General features: G+C 37.6%; 1 protein-coding gene across 4 annotated transcripts in view; it reads left to right on the forward strand.

Annotated features, from left to right (window-relative positions):
• Nucleotides 1–19,244, forward strand: part of LOC149609917 (homer protein homolog 2-like) — a 179,632-nt gene that overhangs the window by 85,065 nt on the left and 75,323 nt on the right. For all 4 annotated transcript variants that reach the window (XM_089860117.1, XM_089860119.1, XM_089860118.1 and 1 more), the window contains exons 2-3: nt 15,283–15,439; nt 18,901–19,032. In XM_089860117.1, coding sequence (XP_089716243.1) covers nt 15,283–15,439; nt 18,901–19,032 — 289 coding nt within the window. The remainder of the gene's footprint in view (nt 1–15,282; nt 15,440–18,900; nt 19,033–19,244) is intronic.

Consider the following 19,244-nt stretch of genomic DNA (forward strand, 5'->3'; position numbering starts at 1 on the left):
GTTGCCCGCCGGCCGGTCGGTCGCGTAATTAAAAATGGCTACGCAGCTGAGGATGACCCAGGCTACGTATCCCTTTCATCTTCTCTTTTCAGACTAGAAACTTAGAGACCAATACATCCGCGGATGTTACGTTATTCGCCGTGTATAAACTGAGCTGCATTTGGCTTCATTCCAAAGACGTTTGTTTACTAATTTCATGACCTACTCGTGCTCATTGGCTGGAGGCTTCCACGTGTTTCTAACTATAGCGCGTTAACTTTCAGTTTATGTACTTTTACTTTTAAGGATATTTTTGCCGCGAGGATAATCTTAGGTAGGCGAATAATCGTGGGAGTCTGGTTTCAAAGTAGTTGCCGCGAAACCACTGAAAGGAAACTTCATTAGATAATCACGCTTTCGTGATATATTTAGATCCCCTTTCGTACAAATCGATATACCAAGCTATATGTAGAACTAAGCCGCCAGCACAAGCAACGGAACCGAGGTTCATTAAAATAGATTCAAAATTTATAAGAATAAGAAGGCGACTGATGAATGCGCGGTTATTTCTGCTTGGTTGCGTAATTGATTTGTCATAGAGTTTATTAGCTTGTTTAACGCGACAAATCAAGTTAACTGATAAATTTTCGAAGTAGGAATGGTTAGTATTTACTTCAGTCCGACTCATAGCCCAGTATAGAGCCCCTCTATAACTTAACGTGGTCTTGGTCGAATAACGTTAAAAACTGGAGTATATTTTAAACTGATAAAAGAAGTAGAATCATTTTGGTAACGAGTCTTGACGGAAAATCTCCATTTAAGTTATCTTCGGAGGTTTTTTTTTCCTTAGGATAAGCGATTCCCTTTCGCAATGTGTCTGAAAGTCTTTTCAAATCTGAACTTCGTAAGTTGGTCTTACAATACACGCACTATTCAACGAAGTATAAAGGATCGCGTATAAACGGATCCTTAATTTAATAAACGTTCAATCGGGAAGGGTTCGCTCCCTCCCTCTCTCTATTGAGGCTTTAAAACCAGAAATTTTATCCGATAAAGGCCTCGATTCTCGTATAGCGGTAACACTGTTTCGAGATAAAACTATATAAGCCCTGCCCGCGGTTCAATTCTGACCACAAAGGGTTGGGTAGTCTGCCATCTAAAGCTTATCGCGGACTATAGCTTTGGAATTTAACGAATTAAAGATGATCCCTATAACATTATCAAAGACTGCGTTTAAACTTTAGCTAAAATGCAATTCCGAATTGTGTTTCTTGGTAAACTTACCTTACAAAAGAATCGCTTATATCCGACGTCTTTAAGGTTGTTCACTTTCGTTTCTGTTTTATCGCCGATTTATATCTAAAGTAAATTTACTAGGTTTGTAATCTAGTGTTTTTCGTATATATATTTTTGAAATGCACAGTTATTTAAGAATAACAACAGTGGCACCCGGGTGACCCAGCGTTACCCTTCAGCTCGTTGGGACATTGTATTACTTTCGGGCCACCATTTTAAAATTTTTTGTTTATTTGTTATATTTTCCTCCTAATATCAGGTTCACCTTATTTCAACCAATAAGAGGGCAGAGAACCGGAGGCTTAGAAGAAATCTTTCAAAGCCTGAACACTCCGGACAGTCAATGCATTTACTCCACCCATTTATACCCTCTTTGGATAAACTTTTAATCGAAAGATTGAGCGGTTGTCTATTCAGTTTTGTCCCACAATGCGGAATGCAATTTCTATGAACGTCTTTTCCGTGGACTGTTTATGTTTATGTAATTTGTGTTTAGGTTGCAAGGTGTATCACATTGTTTATAAATAATATACGAATCTTCTTTAAATCTTTCAATATATAATTACCAGACTATATAATCCTTGTCGTTAATAACAACCTCTGTTTTCATTTCGAAGCTTTTGTCGTGAAAGGGAGAAATGTTGGGCGTTGTACGAGAGAGAGAATTAGTTTTAGGAAACTTGTACTTGTTCCTCCTACCCTCCCCTCCCCGAGTTCGGCAGCTGTTATCATTCTTATTTTCCAAGACGGGGAATTGATTGAATTGTTAAGAAGCGAATTTGTTAACCCTAAAAGCCGCCATCACGCGTATCCCCATGCAGGCAAGCAGGCGATTCGTGTTTGTTCTCCAATAATAGGATTTCCTTTTATAAATAGCGGGGACTATACTTTCTTTTTTTAATCAAAGTTAATGGTAGGGCTTTGTATTTTTAATCTAAATACCACCTGAAATTATTTGAATTTACCCGGAAGCGCTCTGTCTCTATTATTGAGAAATAATGAACTTTCAATTGCACGCCTCGCAGCTAGGCCTATATCGAACTCGTTTTTATTTTAAATATAGAAAGTCATTAAACTAGGTCTGCTTTTGATTTTTAATTAGGTTTTTTTCATGAAAGAGGTTTTATTTAAAGATTAAACGCGTGATTATTTAAAGGTATAAAAGGATGGTACTAAAGCTGCATTCCATCTGGCATTCTTGCGTCTGCGCAGTTAATCGTTTCGTGTAATGCGATTGCGCAGTTGGCGAGATATCAACCCAAGCTGCTTATACCCCTTCTTTAGCGTCGAAAAATGTTTTATATGTACATACATTGCAAAATTCTACACGATTTTTAGGGAACAAGTTTTCTCGGGTGAAAATTTACTGATCCTTATTTGAATATATATATATATCGGTAACGTCGATGTATTTCCTAGGCATATCTGTCTGTCTACATGTGGAGAATATCGAATTGCGTCCCCATCGGACAGAAAGGAATTGAAATAGGTCGTAATGATTTGCGGCTTCCCCGGGATATTGTATCGAGCTTTAGTGGATGGGAAGAAGAGGCGCGCTCGCGTACTATATAAGGGCAAAACCTTGAGGGCATTGATTGGTTGAATTTCCCTGTCCCATTCGCCACCATCTAAGGATCGAGGCCTCCATATAGCTCTTACGTCAGAGATATAAAGTCTTTTCTTTTTCTATTCCATCCATCCTTTTTTCCACGTGCGTAAGTCACTGAAAAGGAAATTCTCGTTGAAAAGAGACGTTTCTTCTCTGTTTTAGACAAATAATGCGACAAAGGGACATAATGGGTATTGTTGTCGGAGATAGATTGCCACGTAAATTGCTTAAAGGAAAAAGATCCCGGTTCTACATCTTATACCTAAAAATAACGGCCTTTTTCTAAATATAATTTAAGGGAAATAAACGAACTCTTATTACAAAGTTATTAGCATTTAATTAGTCTTAAAAGCAATCAAGGACTACGCTATTCCGTCACGATGTATTGGTTATATACTATTTTTATCTCCTTTGGTAAAGTGGGTTAGAATTTTTGTAGTTATATAAGATCAACATGATCGGGTGCTGATTTGTCCCTTTCTTCAGTTTGAAACCATCAATGACCAAGTATGTCATTCGAAAATGTCCCCGTGACATATTTTTTGGTTCGATTCTCTTCCCACTTTGCACCCTGAGGGACATTTTCCCTCTCTTTGCCGCCAAAAAAAGAAAATGAAAAATAAAGAGTTCTATCCCGAGTTTTTTACTTTTCAGTTTTTCTTTTTCTTTAAAGTCTTCTTTTTTTTCAATCAACGAAGGCTTTCTTGGATTGGAAATGTGTGGGACTTAACGTCGTAATTAAATTCGCGGCTCGTCAAATAAAAAAGGTAGATTGAATTTCTTGTTATTACACGCTGTGGTTCTCACAGCACAGAGACGCGCCGTTTTCGAGGATTTAATTCGAAACGTTTTCAAGTAAAAACAATGAAAGCCGTTGTAATATAACGATTTCCGCATGCAGTATGATCGTTGGAATTTAAAACTATAATAGAAACCTTATAAAATTGGATTCTACTATGCCTATACAGGGTGTTTCTAGTAGTTCTCTGCCAAAAATTAAAGGGTTTCTATTAAATGGGTAGAAATGTGCGCGTACGCTCCTCATTTGTAGCTATTTCTTCGTTTTATGGGGCTATCGTTTGGGAGTAGACTCTCGTATTCTTTCACACTTTCTATTCAGTTTGAACCAAAGAACACACCCTGTTTGTTTTGCTTGTTTAGCATTTGGAGATACAAGTTGTTTAATTCCTTCAAGACCCGCTGAAAGATGAAAAATAAACAAACACATTTTTAATGGAGTGGTTGGATCGTCTATTATAAAGCTTAGTTATTTTCACCTCTAGTTTAAAGTAAATAAAGCGAGGGAAAGTTATAACTTATAACAACGTCGTACTGTTTTGTTTGCGGTTCATTTCAGTTTGCGATGGAATTAGCATAGTAACAATGTATAACATACCGAATAAGATGTTTATCTCTATTTCCCCGGGCAAGAGCTTAATATTTGGATACTCCCCTCTCGGTTTCGGCAGTCTATAATTCAGATTGTTATAGATAACATTGTTTCACAACTGTAACCCTTGACGACCATAGCGTTTGCACTTTAGAGGTTTCGCGGATTTTCAATTTTTTTTTCCACTTTATAATTTAAAAATTTGTAGTGACCCGAGGCTTACTAGAAATAATAAGAAAAATAAATTTAGACTGCAATAAGTAACACTACTAAGTATCACTCTTTAACCAAGGAGTGATTCTCTTGTAAAATTTCCTCCAGAAAATTTAAAAAACGCGCTGTAACAGTTTACTTAACGAATCTAATTACTCTTTCCATTAAAGTAGTTTATCCAAAAGTAAATAAGAAACAGAAAGTGTACTATTTTAACCATAAGTACATGCTACTTCAAATTATCTAAATAAAACGTTTTGATGGTTTGTAAAAAAATATTGAACATTATTTCAATTCACAAGCGGAAGACGTGGAATTCGAGTTCATAATTTAGTCCGCCTACTATGCCTACGATAGAGGGGAAGTTAGGGTGGATATATTTCCGTGAAGTCAATATTCTCTTTTTATTTCTCCTTTTACACCCTCCCTAGAAGATGAACTGTAATAACAGAATCGAAGATAAATTTCTTGACATCCTATCTGAACTAACACATTGCTACGCGTACGATGCGACGCGATGCAATGCAGTAAGATTAACATCCTCCGGGCGTTTTTCTACGCTATCATTCGCGAACTAGGAAATGGTTAGAAAACTAACAAATCTGTTTCCGATTATAATCAGAAATCCCCCATGTAGGGAAAATGCAGGCAAAAGTAATTTCTCCAACATTTCTTTATCTCAGTCTTGTTACCATAGTAACGGCGAGTGTATTTTTTTTGTTCTTTTTCACCCCAATTCTATCCAGCTAGGAGTACCTATGAGTAGGACCCCCTAATTTTTCTTTTAGCTCTAAGCGGAAGGACCACCCCCCTTCCTCCCACTCCGTCCGAAAGAAAAGGACCCGAGTTCATTTCCTCGGTTCCTCGTAACGATTTTCGTGCCCTAAAGAATTCATTTTAGGAGTCAGAGTTTCTTTTTCTTATCGTTTATTTGGGAGTAATTAATGATTGGAAACTCCGCGGGCGGAGGAAGGCCAAGGAACGATACTAGCTATATATATCATAGATGTAGATTAACCACTGAAGTTACCAATATTTGAACATCGTTAATTATAACGAGAGAAGAAATCAAGAGCATTCATCAGCGATACTTTAAATAAATCTTTATTATTGCTAGGGTATATTTGGAAAGTTACAGCGCCATTATTGAGAGAAATATGAACTAACAATGATTGTAGACAATGACAACAAACATTTCAAGGAGACGTTACTGTCATTGGTATTTCGGATTGATATTTTTATGACAATAGTAATGCAAGCAGTATATATTTCGGCGCATTGATTCTTCTATGGTCACGAACTTTGATCCCTGTAAACAGTATTAGTTTATTTACTTCTGATGTTGTGGAAAATTTTAAGAGTTTATTCCCGCCACTGTTCTTTTTACATCATTTCAATACTTCCGCTTTATTTATTTCCGTTATTGAAGAAAGGAAGTACTAATCTAGGTAGGACTAGATTGTAAGGGAGTGGGCTCGGATGTGACCGTATTTTTCAAAGCGTTTTAACTCGGTCTCTCTTAATCCTCTTCGCTTCATTTGAATGAGAAAAGAAAACGGTTCTCCTTTTGATAAAAACTTATTAAGCTCGGATTTTTTTTTCGTCTCTGGGATTAAAAGAGCTTAGAGCTCGCAATGTCAGTTCTTTCATTTCTTGTAATTGATTTAGATGGGTGCAGCTTTCCCACCGAAGCGTGTTTGCAAGATTATCCTTGTAGCTTTTTTCAACTGAGTGCATCAAATTACTGAGGTGATAAACGATTCGGATTAAGAAATGCGTGAATGTATTTTATTTTCCAATGAATAGTACCAAATGCATGCAAAAACTATTTAAATATTAGGAGGTATGGTATTTTTTTATCTACAATGCTCATCGTCAAATCTACCGAAATAATTATGTCTCTTAAAAGTACACCAATCCTGAAATTTTGAAAGGACCTTTACCGAGACCTTTACTCCATAAGTAGAAGGGGCGCATTAAGAAAGATTTTTCGAATACGCAGATATCTTGATAAATGGCGGTCACAAATGTAAACATACATTCGCAACTAAGAGCTTCATTGAGTTATTTAAAAAGGAAAGTGAATTTTGAAGCGCGTTTACTAATTTAGGTTACTAGCCTACAACCGAGAAGTTTTTAACTTATGTTTCAAGTTTTAAAGCTAGCATCTTCGCCAAACGTAACCCTGTAAATTAAATCGATAAAAATTCTTAGGCATATCGAGTATGTATAAGAGGACGGGTAGGACAATGTATTTTTATACCACGAAACTCGAATGAGGCTGTGTGGTTAAGGCTGCCAGAGCGAAAAGTGTAGCAGCCGTCGGGAACATCTGTTTTTGGATGAGAATATTCCAATGTATTGGAATTAGGCCTATCTTTCTACTTCCTCGTCGCTCTAGCCAGAGAACGTCTAGTAGCTTTTATCGACTATTAGATATTCTTGGCGCGTTTCTTCCGTTTGGTTGCTGAATTCCATTTCAATCGTCGGCGAGTGGACGCATCCGCTCCTGCCACTCACGACGCTCTTTCAGGAACCTTTCGTATAACCGGGACTTGAAACGAAAGGATTTTGCTGGTCCTTACCTTTTTATATCGGTTATTTTAATCTCCCACGAGGATTGTAACGTAAAATAAACACGGCATCATTTACTTTGGCTCCCCCTCTTTATTATATCCTCTTTGGTTACGTAGTAAGTCAATTCCATGTTTTGATTCCTGTCCCACGATCGAGTGTAACGTCCGTGTTCATTCCCTGTACTCGCTTTTTCACTCTTCTCTTTTTATGGGTGCCTTTTCGTTGTTTGGTAGATTGTGGATAAGTATATAGTGGACCCACGAATCCTTTCTCAATACTCTCGCTTCTGTCCCAGACCGAAGCTCTAGTTGAAGCGCGCTATAAGCGTTGAACGGTTGTATCGCAAGGTAGGCAAGTGGCAGAACGACGCGTTGAACGTTCTGATTGGGAAATGATGAAGTTAGGCGTGGTATATAGTCAATGTCCAACTTCGTTTTCTGGTGGCAACGCTGACCGTCAATAATAAGTGTATTGCTTTTTTTTTATTGCAAATGCTTAACGCTATGGCTCTGGTTGGTTGTTTGATAGTAATGCCGCGTCCGAGATGCTTTTAGTTATTTGTTACTAACTTCTTAAGCTAGTGCGCGATTGAATTTCGGTTTCCCTAAAGAAGAGAGTACAATTTCGTGTTCAGGATGATTTGCTAAATATCACACGAATACAACACGTGTCTGTTCAAGCTAAGAAAGATGCGTATTTTCTCATGCATTTACCCAAATTGAATACAAATACAAATTCATATTCATACTATCCCCTTCACTTTTTATAGAAATAAACGCTTAATATTTACAATTACATCGTTAAAGAATATCGTAAAACACAATGGAAATTCAATAAAAAATTGTGAAAAAGAACTTTTTTTTTACCTTTTAATAAAAACGCTTAATTAGTAAAGGCGAAGAAATCTTAAAGCTTAATGAAAATTACCAGAAATCCCGTTAAAAGGCTACCGAAATTTAAGTACCTCACTTAACAATAAAGCGGGTCTTTTAAGAGAAATTTTTTGGTCTTTTTTCGTGCTTTATTAGCATAATTTTTATTAAACGTTGCTTTGTGCCAATTTTCCTCGCTTTTAAGTCAAGCCACGGTAAGGCCGATCAGCCCATTCATTTCGTCCATCCAAGCGCCCCTTAATGAAGAAATAAAAGAGACGCGCGTGATAAAGATTGGAATAGTTTAAGCCTCTTTTTCAGAAGGCCCAGGGAAACTGCCCCCAAACCTGCGAAGAAGTAACGTAAGGACTTAGAACAGACTGTGCCATAGAGCCAGAGGAAAGGTTAATTATAGGAAAACTAAAGCGGAAAAGTTAATTGATTCAATTAATTTGTTTTTTAATTTTATTTAATTTTCGTTCTCGTCTGTTGAAATCTCTGTTTTTAAGTTATGATTTGAGTGTTTCAGTCTCTAAATTAAACTTAAGGAGTCATCAAATCATTCAGGTATTTCCCACACTTTGACACGGGAAACTGGAATATTGAATTGAACAGTCAAATATCAGTTGCATATCTCGCTTAGTCAATTGAAGTCCCCATAGTTAATTTCTCCAAGTTTGTACGGGCCCAAGTGGGAAATCCGAGTTCGATCGGTGACCATCGATTCTCGAGGGTTTTAGGGTTGGTGTCCTCACACGAAAGGGTTGTACTTCCTCCAGCAGAGTCCCCTTCGTGATTCCAACTATAGAAGCCCGGGACTCTCGCCTTTTGCCTTTGTCGGCAGTTTGTAAAAAGAGAAAATGAAAAATGATCAACCACAGTCGCTGGATTAATCGTTGTCTCATGTCAACCCAATTAGAAAAGGAGTTTCCCCGCTCGAGCTACACGTACTATACTTCCTTACCATGTGCGAAAAAACCCGCGGCATAGCATTTGGAATAGGCATCTAGCTCCCAAAATAATTCCTTTCCAGCAGGGTTTCATTCTGAATCTTTACGAAAACACAGTATTTGGTTTGAAATATTACATACATTTTGGGCGTTTGTTTATTGTAAACATGTTAGGGTTAACTTGTAAACAGCGGTGCTATCATCATTAGGTTATTTGAACCCCACTAGTGTTAGAATAGTAAAAATTAAGGGCATGAAATAGATAAGGCAAACTGTAGGGTTAAGTAACATAACATAGAGAATTGATTTATACTCCTTAGATCATTGAGAAGCATATCCCACATACGTTTCCTATGCCATAGGAAGAGTACGTATATACTCTTTCTTTTGATAAAACTTATGAAAATTGTAAATGCTTCATTGAGCCAGACTGTTGGCGCTTTGCTTTCAGTTTGAGCAAAGTTTAAAATTTTTGAAACTCTCCATTCAAAGCTGGGCACGGAACTGAAATCTCTCATTCTTCTAGCGAGTTTTTGTCCCCTTTTTTTCAGTTGGACGGTGTTTTTTGAAATGTTAGTTTTTATCACGCTCCAATAATCTTTTTCTTCTTCACTCGAAGCCGTCACTTTCTTTTCCGTCCGTCTTCACCTACCGTCCGGAGGTGGCTTTCTTTTTTTACTGTTTTTTCGACGTTTTTCAAATAGCCCTAGAACACGAATCGGAATTTTAAAACACCCCCGATCCCAGATTGATATCTAAGGATAAAATAGGGGTAGTGGCAGCCCGTCCAAGAAGACTATAGCTGTACTCTTTATTATTAATCGCTTTTCTTTTCACGTGATGAGGGAAATCGTGGGGATTAGATGGGAGAGTGTTTTAACTTTGAAGATAAACATCACTTTAAACTTTTATCTTTTTTTTTTTGCGCCTAGCTGCTCTGTTTATCCAAACTTTGTTACAAACGTGGTTTCATAGCTTCTTCATTTTTGATCGCGTGTTGTATCGTTAGCATGGATATAGGGTGTTTTCTGATAAGTTTGCCTTAAATTAAAGGGTGTGTTCTTAGGGTCAAACTGAGTGGAGAAGTGAATATCTCAATTTTCCAATAAGATATTTCTCAAAGACTTTCAAATTATTTTCGAAGAAAAGAAAAGTTATTGCTCGATTTATAGGCTACTATTCCTTTAATAAATCCGCATTAGAATGAGAGGAAACTTCGATTATTGCATTTTACTCGTTCTTATCGAGATAGCCTCGGTCATCTGACAAAAATATTGCTAATTTTTCCGAAATTGATGAGCTCGTCCGGCATTATTGACGTTGCGCCTGGGAGGGGGGGATGAAATATTGACGCACCACGCAGCGGTAAGCGCTCTTCTCCCACCCCTATTAACCTTCTAACTAATTGGCTGAATTCGGTCACTTATCTGCCCTAAGGGGTTGGCTGAAATAGCCTTAACTCTTTCAACCTTTCCTTGAAGGATATTTAGTTCTATACACTAAATCGATTTATTATTTGAATAACTGTCATATTATCCTTTCCACCAACTACGTATAAACCAAAACATTTTTTATGGGTCAAAGCTAGGTTACGCTCGGTTAACAATTTCTGAAGAGACGCACGCATTTAATCGGTAATCCCTCAAGTTTGCAATTCGAACTTCAGTTTGAATTTAATTCATTTGTAGTAAGGTTTCCAATTATAACTGATCTATTTTGATCTATCCCCATATTGACTAGAAGCTAATTTTAACAATAACGATCGGGAGTTAATCTTGGCATTGATAATGAGCTATAAGACCTTTAAGTTCGTGGGCGACTCTGTTGACGTAAAGTTCATAAGATATGTTCCATAAGTTTGTCACTGGTTACTGAGAGCTCTCAGTAAGTCTCTAGTATTACGAAGTACGGGTAGTATCATACTTATGGTACGTAACTTATAGACTTATGGTTATGTCAATACTAAAACCTAGTTGCAAATATTAATTTTAAGTCTTTGGTTTGAATTATCAGATTCACAGTAATTAAGGTATGACCGAGGATACGGGATCTTTTTATCTTAAGATATCAGGAATGACATCGTGACAGTTCAATTAAATCAAAATGAGAATCACGTAAATAATCGGTATGACGTTAGTGCCTGCTTTGAGAATTTGGTAGTACCAGCGACTCGGGGAATAGTTATTTATCCCCTTCAAACTATCTGATAATTTGATACCTGCTTTGAGAGAGTCGTAATCCGCATCAAGTTCGGATCATAAGAGTGCCTATTCCTTGCCCTTGGAAATGAATGACGTCAGGGTGACGTCATCATTCCACAGCTTGTAATTCATGCCCTCGAAATAATTGTGGTTTATAATAATTTTATATGATAAGTTAATTCGTGTAAAAATTTTTTAGAAAAATTCTTTTCCTTTAAATGCGATGGATATTTTGTCTATGAATCGAAAATGAACGTAAAAGCCAATGAAATCGAAGGTGATTTTGGGTCTCGCCGGACCGTATAAAGATTAAAACAAATTTAACACTTGGCTATTGTATTTTATGGCAAAAGTAACTTAATTTTCATCTAACACCTTGTATCTTGGGCAGCCTTAAAACCTCTTTTCAAACACGTTCTGGTACACGTATATACCGGCAACATTCTTAAGGGCAGTTTCCGACTTTCGGCGTTACCCTATCCATGGTTAAGCGGGTTAGCTCACGCGTGGCTTTTAGCCTAGGTCATTTACTAGGGAAATTACCGTTCTTAATCTCAGTGGCTCGGAAGGTTGCGTGCAAACTACAGTGAAACAAAAATACACTAGTAATATCGTGTCAACCCCTTATTCCTTCGGGGTCGCCTTTATTCCAGGTATTTCGTATTACCATTATCCGAATTCCAAACTTTATTTTTGCTTCACAGTCCTGTACGAATATTTGGAAATGTGTTTGAATGGAAAATGTTTCGGTCTTATGGTTGTTGCAAAGCAAAAATTGGAATTTCGTTTTGTGGTGGGACCTACCAAGACTAAGCCAACTTGAATGTAACTTCAGTTTGGAATCCCTTCAAAGTGCAGTGGTGAATAATACTAAGTAGTACTAGTTTGGTGATAAACTTACTCTAAGCAAGCCTAGCTCCCTATTCAGTTGCCTGTCCATGGTTAGGTGGTTTCAGATGTTACCATTCGAGTTGCAACTACTTCAGCGTTCTCCGAGTCCAGAACTGCAAGACGATAATCCTAAATAGTCTATGTGTGTGATTGGGAACTATTAATTATCGGAAGATGAGAGTAGAAGACGAACTTTTTGGGGAAATTCCTGGATTTCCTTTTGTCATGACCGATTACGTTTCGTCCCATAGTCTTTTTAAATAATGACTACTTCGCGTGTACTTGGGTGAAAGCACGAAGTTCTTTCCACCCCCATTTCTTCCCCATTTAATCAAAAATTAATGGTCAAAATGCGATTTTCTTTTTTGTTCACCAGTGATTTGCGGCCTAATTATATTCCATACAGAACATTTTATTCCTAACATCTTTTCCGTGCTATTTTGGTATGAAAAATGGAAAGTTTGGAGGATTTTCACTTTGGGACGTTGTCCTGCCCCAAGTTTTAGCTTCGTATACTTGCTAAAATGCTATAGACTGGGTTATGTTTAGGTTAGGTTAGTTCAGTTTACTTCAGTAAATATACTTCTGACCTTATCTCGTCTTTAGAGAGTTTTATATTACTTCTTGGTGAAATATATCCCTTGCTTTTGGGGATATATTTTGGTCTATTAAGGGCGGTGCTCTTCGGGCACGTTTTACTCCCCTATTTTAATGCACTTCGCATCGCCCCTAATCTCTCTACCCTTTGCCCACTCTTGAAAGGAAACACTAACCACGTGATTTGGGCTAGAGTATCTATAGACCGAGTATGGCGTCAATAGGCCAAAAATGACGTCATGTAGTTCTATTTTTTTTTTGGGAAGGAAATGGACACGTATTATGTTTCCGCTTAGTGGCGATTGATGACGTTATTTCACGTGGATCATTTTTTTAAACCAGATTTACGACTGAGATGGAAATACTAATAGACGTCAATTTTCGCCCATTGACCCTACTCAGTCTATAGATACTCTAATTTGGGCAAAATAGAAAAACAAAACCGGAAATGGGCCTAATATTCTAGTACCCAAATTTCAGTAAAAACCATTTGTGATTTTTTTTAAAAAAAAGAGTCTTGCTATTCAGTTTCGAAATACTAAGTCCACGTGTAAAAGATCTCATTCAAGAACCTTTGAATGTTTCCATGTTTTTTTTTAAAGACAAAATGGCACGTATATTTTTGAAGTAGATGTATCGCGCTGATTAAACGGGGGAGGGAATAGGTGGCCTATTTTTTGAATTTTTAGTCTACAGATTTGGGTAATCGTCCGCTAGTTGTAGAGACATCAGTTAGGGTACCTCACTTTAGACGCAACGTCTCCACGTTTATAGTTTTCGGGTTTGGTGTCGATTAACGGAATCTGAAACGATAGCGTGCCCTGCAGTTCAGTTTGAAGTCGGTAAACTCGAAAACTCTCCAAGATTTTCTCGATTTCATTCTGGGCAGACATGTTTCATTACCTCACGACTGTCAATTTAAATCGGTGGGTGGATAAGTATATATTATTTTTTATTAGAGTAAGGTGTTCTCACTGTAATTTAGGCCGTGCGAGAAATTGAAATTTTATAAGGACGGTAAAGTGGCCAATTTAATCTTTTTTTTTACGTTATCGTGAAATATTGTGTGACCAACGTTAGTAATCGGGGAAATTCTTTACCTTTCGTGTTTCGTCACATATGAGCCGGCAATTCAGGCATAGTGGTTTGCTAATAATAGTAAGAAATCCATATTGCGTTAACTTAAAAGGCAAGGGATTAAACGTGTACTTAACCTCTGTATATAATGACACCACTTCCTGACATTTTAAAACGGTAGTGAGCCCGTCATTAATCAAATTACCCTCATCCTAAACGTTTAAAGGTAAACTGACTGTACTTGGCATAATTTTAACCTGTCAAAATTTATACGGCATATCTCTCTCCAAGTCTTGGTCGGGTATTCAAATTGAATTATTCTCGGTGGAAATAAAGTGCGCGAGGTGCTTACGGTGCGCTTTATAAGATGGTCAGGGGCTCATAAGGCGCGTTTTATTTAAATCAAATCTCAGTCACTGACCCATAGATGGCGGGCAAGGCCGGCCTACCTCATTCTCAACCTCGGAAAGTATAATCAATGAAGTAAGGCGACGTCAGTTTGGAAACTATTCCTCTATAGCATCCTCAATCTAATGGAATTTCTAGGACAATGAAGGAGTCGGTTCATCTGTTGTATGTTTCAGAAAGTGGTTGGTTTGTTTGTTTGTTTATTTGTCGTGCAGCCGCAGTCTCAATTAATTTCCTTAAAACACCGGTACACCACGGGAAGCGCTGGATAGCTTTGCTAGTTGCTTCGTTACTAGAAATTGTACGTTACCATTAAATATCGTTCTACTTATGCTTGTTACGGGACATGGCGCCACTACGACCTTAGCAGTTCTCACATTCCCACTATCTTTTGTAAATCAGTTTCCCTGGAAATTTGAAAAGAGGGAGCTTCTCTTTTACCCCAACCAACCCATATGATTAAGGTTCGGGCAAATGTCCAAAAATTCTATAGAATGGTTTGCCTTAAATGGAGCGACCCCGTTAACTTTCATATTGGATATGGAATATCTACCAAATATTGTATGTATGACCCGCGACTGAAATTGATTCGCTATTTTTTTTTCCTCGTTATTATGGTCAACTTTTCCAAATTCAGGTTCAATTTTTCGTTTTTCTGTTGATACTGATTAATTTTATTTCATCTGAATTAAACTAAACGCGTTATAATGGAAAGCAATTTGAAGCTTCGAAATAATTACGTCATCACTTAGTTCGTTCTTCGTAATACAACTCGTCATGTTCCGTCCCTACCCATAAGTATAGTCGCAATGCATACAGATAATAGGAATAATAGTGTGACAATTTTATCCACGTATCTAGGCGGATTTTGTGGGAAGAGCTAGGCTAATCATTATGTTTAAAGAAATTTATATTGCACCCAGGAACTCGAATTGTGAAGCGTGATGGGTAGTACTCGCTAAAACGTCGTATTAATTAACATGGGCTATATGTTGGTTATATTAGCTGTATGATGTCCTGGTGTAGTTTAATAATGTTAATGTCTTTTATTGTAATGGAACGGGCGAAAGTGTAAAGTACGCTGTAAGCACAATACAAAACAGTTCTTTTTTTTTCCCCCACGCTTTATTGAGGTTTTTCTGATCGCGATTGATTTTTCTTTTAGCGTGACGACGTTGTCTAACGTATATTTTTTCTTTTTCTATTTCTTTGTTGCTTACAGGGAACAACCCATCTTCTCTACAAAAGCTCATGTCTTCCACATTGACCCGAAGACGAAAAGGTCCTGGATCCCGGCCAGTTCCTCGGCTATCAGCGTCTCCTTCTTCTTCGATTCCACCAGGAACCTCTATCGTATCATCAGCGTCGAAGGCACCAAGGTAAAAGCCACTCCTTTTATCTACTAACCCGTATTGTCCCCATGTTCAATTGTACAAAGCCATAGAAGTATTGTAATAGGGAGTTTCGGTGGGAAATCAACCGTTTCAAATAGTTTTTCATCACCAGTAATATTGAGAATAGTAAACTTTTGGGGATAGTCATTATACAACTAAAGTGAATAGTTAAATTTCGTTCTAAAGTCACTAGATTTTGTCTTGATTTTAACATCAAATGCACTTTCAATTTCGTTAAATCATTTTCTCTACGTTTCCCTCTGCTAAAGCTGTTTCCCATTCATTTAAGCGTATTTTACTAAATTTTAAAGGAAAAGTTCGGGTAACATTACATTACACCTTAAAAGAACGGCCTTTTTCTAAATATATAATTTAGGAGCTACGTCCAAAGCGTTTTGGACTGGACCTTTATCAGTCAGCCACAACTTTTACTTATGTAGATATGTTGATTTAGCGTTAAATGACCCAACTTTGAAATACGTTTTGGAACCTACATTTACGGCTACCAATCAACCATGGATACGAGTACTCTGGGACTGTTTTCCATTACACATTCGTAGGAGAGCAAACACCCATTAGAATATCCAGATTCGCGCGGCACCTCGACAGAAATCTTGCTCTTAATTTCGTATATTCTATAATGATTGCAATTTACAGTTAGTTTACTTATAATAAGCCATTCGCTAAAATCCGTGTTATGGGAGTCGACCAGTTCGTTGATTAGCCTTTTGTCGGACGACCGAAGAGAGCGAACGTTAAGTCTCATTCCGAACTTTGACCTCGCTTGGGGAAATGGATCGCCATACTATACCGTTTATTACGTGGCAACTATATATAGAGCGCGTGAAAATCGATACGAGAAACTAAATCTAACGCTTATATTACTCGTGGTAGAATGAATGATCGATATCGTATAGTTCTTAATTTATTTATGACAGGCGGAACCTTTTTTTTCTTAACTTCCATAACTTGTACTTCCTTAAACGTTTACTATTATAACGTACAATATGGTCCTTACCACATTTTTCAATTTTTAATATCCTTCTTTTAAAAATTAATCAGTTGTAAAAGTTTAGGAAAGTTCAAGGGAACGAAGAAAAACTAGGAAGTTAGAAAATGGCTATTAATTTTGATCGACGCGTTCATCACGTTCCGTTGACATTTCCGGAATTTTTTAACGTTTAATTTTAGATAGGGACTAAAATACGAATTTGATATTTAAGAATGGGTACTGCCATAGCGACGTCTGGCTATATGGTATCAATCCTCCTAGTCTGAAAACTACGTATTCACGCGGGAAACGCGTAACTTACGCAACGCTCTAATGCGTAGCCAGCTTAACTTCAACGACTTGGCTTTAAACTGCATGATGTTTACCGTTTAGTCAAATACTATGCCTAATAGTTGACCTAGTTTAACCAGGGTTAAGATGTAGAGAGGCGTTGTATTGTCAGTATTTCCAAATTTACGGATAGGACTTCGATTTGCCTCCTTCCAATAATTAATGATTGGAATCGAAGTGTATTAAATTGCGGCAGCCGATTAGACCTCTAACCTTTCCCCCACTCTTGCTTAGAAGTCGTGCATGCATGATAATTTTTTTTTTTGGACCCGTGCGACGGGGCGAATGGAGCGACACTAACGGACTGTGGCGGCGGCGTTCGTCCGGAAAAGCGTCATTTCCGTTTCCGTCGTCCAGGAAGTCTATGCCCCAAAATTATCGAATACGGCTTGACCCGTTATAGAGCCCCTTTTCCTTTAGCAGCCAGAGTTTGTATCGTTGAGAATAATGGTGTAATAAATCCAACGGTATATGTAACACCAGCCGCGAGGGAAAGTGAAAATCAAATTATTTTTATTCGATTAATCACCCTGCAAATAAGCCTAATTGCGTTTCTTAATCGGTGTCAATCGCTTGTGTAATTAGAAAATAATTAGGCGCACTTTGCTTGAATTTTGGTGGTTTGTTATATATACTGATTGAAATGTTTATTTTATATAACAACCTAAGTTTAATAAGATATGTTCCATAAGTATGCGAGAGACTTACACCTCGAGCTAGTTCGAGAACGACGCTAGAACTGACTACAACCGGTTTTGCAGTCCATCTTCCTATTTGGAAGTTGGTGGCCCTGCTTTCTACCGAGAAACTGAGACAGTCTGTATGGGTAGCATCGGAGATAGTTAAAATGTATCGGTAACGGTTTACTCGCTGAACGAAGACTTTCCTTTTTTTCTGAATTACTCAAGAGTGCATACTCCAAACTTCGTAACTTCAAAAGCCTGTAATCCTATTCTCCAAGATGAAAAAAACGCGTGTCGTGAATGTGTTACTACACAATATTTATCTCCCAAAACACAACGGTCTTATCCAAAGCGCCTCATGTCCCCAAAGCTCGGCTTATGGCACCGAAGAATAGAAAAATAAAAATCTAATTTCTTATCACGGTTTATCCAGAACCTCGCTTCTTCGGATAGGTAAGGGTATAGTTGAAATTGCTTTCTCTGGGGTAAAAGAATGGTTACGTTCTATGAAATCGGAAGAAAAAAAAAACCCTATTTTTTATCGCGGCTTTGCCTTACGTTAGGCTTAATTCCTAAGCCTGTTTAAGGTGAAAAGCTTCAGACGGATCAAATATGCGTAATTCCTACGGGATCTCCCCCCCCCCCCTAGCTAAAATAACGACAGAACGGGAAGAGCGGCTTTAACGTAACCAAAGAGAAACTGAAGAAAGTCGAAGGTTCCTCGCAAAAATATGAATATTTATAAGTTGCGTCTTATTGGAAAAAACAAAGTGGTAATCACTCAGACCAAATGCAGCATTTTGTGCTGAGAGAATTTGGGATTCAATGCAAGTTTTATAATAATTAACATCCAGAAGTTTAAGCGATGTTCTTGCGCTAAATTAAGATACTTGCCTTTTTGTTTTCACCACGCACGTAACGATGGGTCACGTGTTTAACTCTGTTTAGGGTTATAAAACGATGGGTTTGTATCCAAGTAATGCGAGCATTTTGATGTTGTTCGCATCCATGTTGGTTTCTATTTACTGTTTTGAAAACGCAAGAAAGTTTCTACTCCTTACACTTTATACTCTATGGGTTGGGCGGCGTTGGATCAAGGTATACTTTAGTGGGAGGGAAAGACGGGAGTAATGACGTCACTAGACGAAGTGATGGATGATTTTTTTGATGGTCCGAGTGGGGGGGAAAGGAGTAAGGAGAAGGGATCAAAGGCTTTACTCCCCAGTGGCCAGATTGACTGGAATATAACGTGCCTGGCGACATCTTTCATACTGTTTTTGATGCGATAAAGGCAAGGATCTAAAGGTCCCATACCATTAACTTCATTCTGTTTTATTCCCTTTGCCTTTTGTTTACTTTGCAAAAAAAAAATGTTTTGACGGTAGAAAAAGAGTCATCTTATATACTTTTATTTTTTATAGGCGGTCATCAACAGTACAATCACGCCTAACATGACATTTACCAAGACGTCGCAAAAATTTGGCCAATGGTCTGATATTCGAGCTAATACCGTCTACGGTTTGGGTTTCGCCTCCGAGCCAGAACTGAACAAAGTAAGCGCAGTTTTTTTTTTTCTTTTTTTGTGGTGTTGAAAATTTTGATGGGGGTGAGTTTACATGTGTTTGGAAATATTTGATGAATTACATGAAAATTCATTCAATAATATTTGCAAAATTGCTGTTGATGAAAATTGATACGATATATTCGATCAATAACCGTTACATTATTTTGAAATTTAAAAAATATATTTGAGGAAAACTTTTTC

Source organism: Phalangium opilio, unplaced genomic scaffold (assembly GCF_054372755.1).
Source record: "Phalangium opilio isolate 3A_F unplaced genomic scaffold, DU_Popi_V2 ptg000344l_1, whole genome shotgun sequence".
Lineage (NCBI taxonomy): Eukaryota > Metazoa > Arthropoda > Arachnida > Opiliones > Phalangiidae > Phalangium > Phalangium opilio.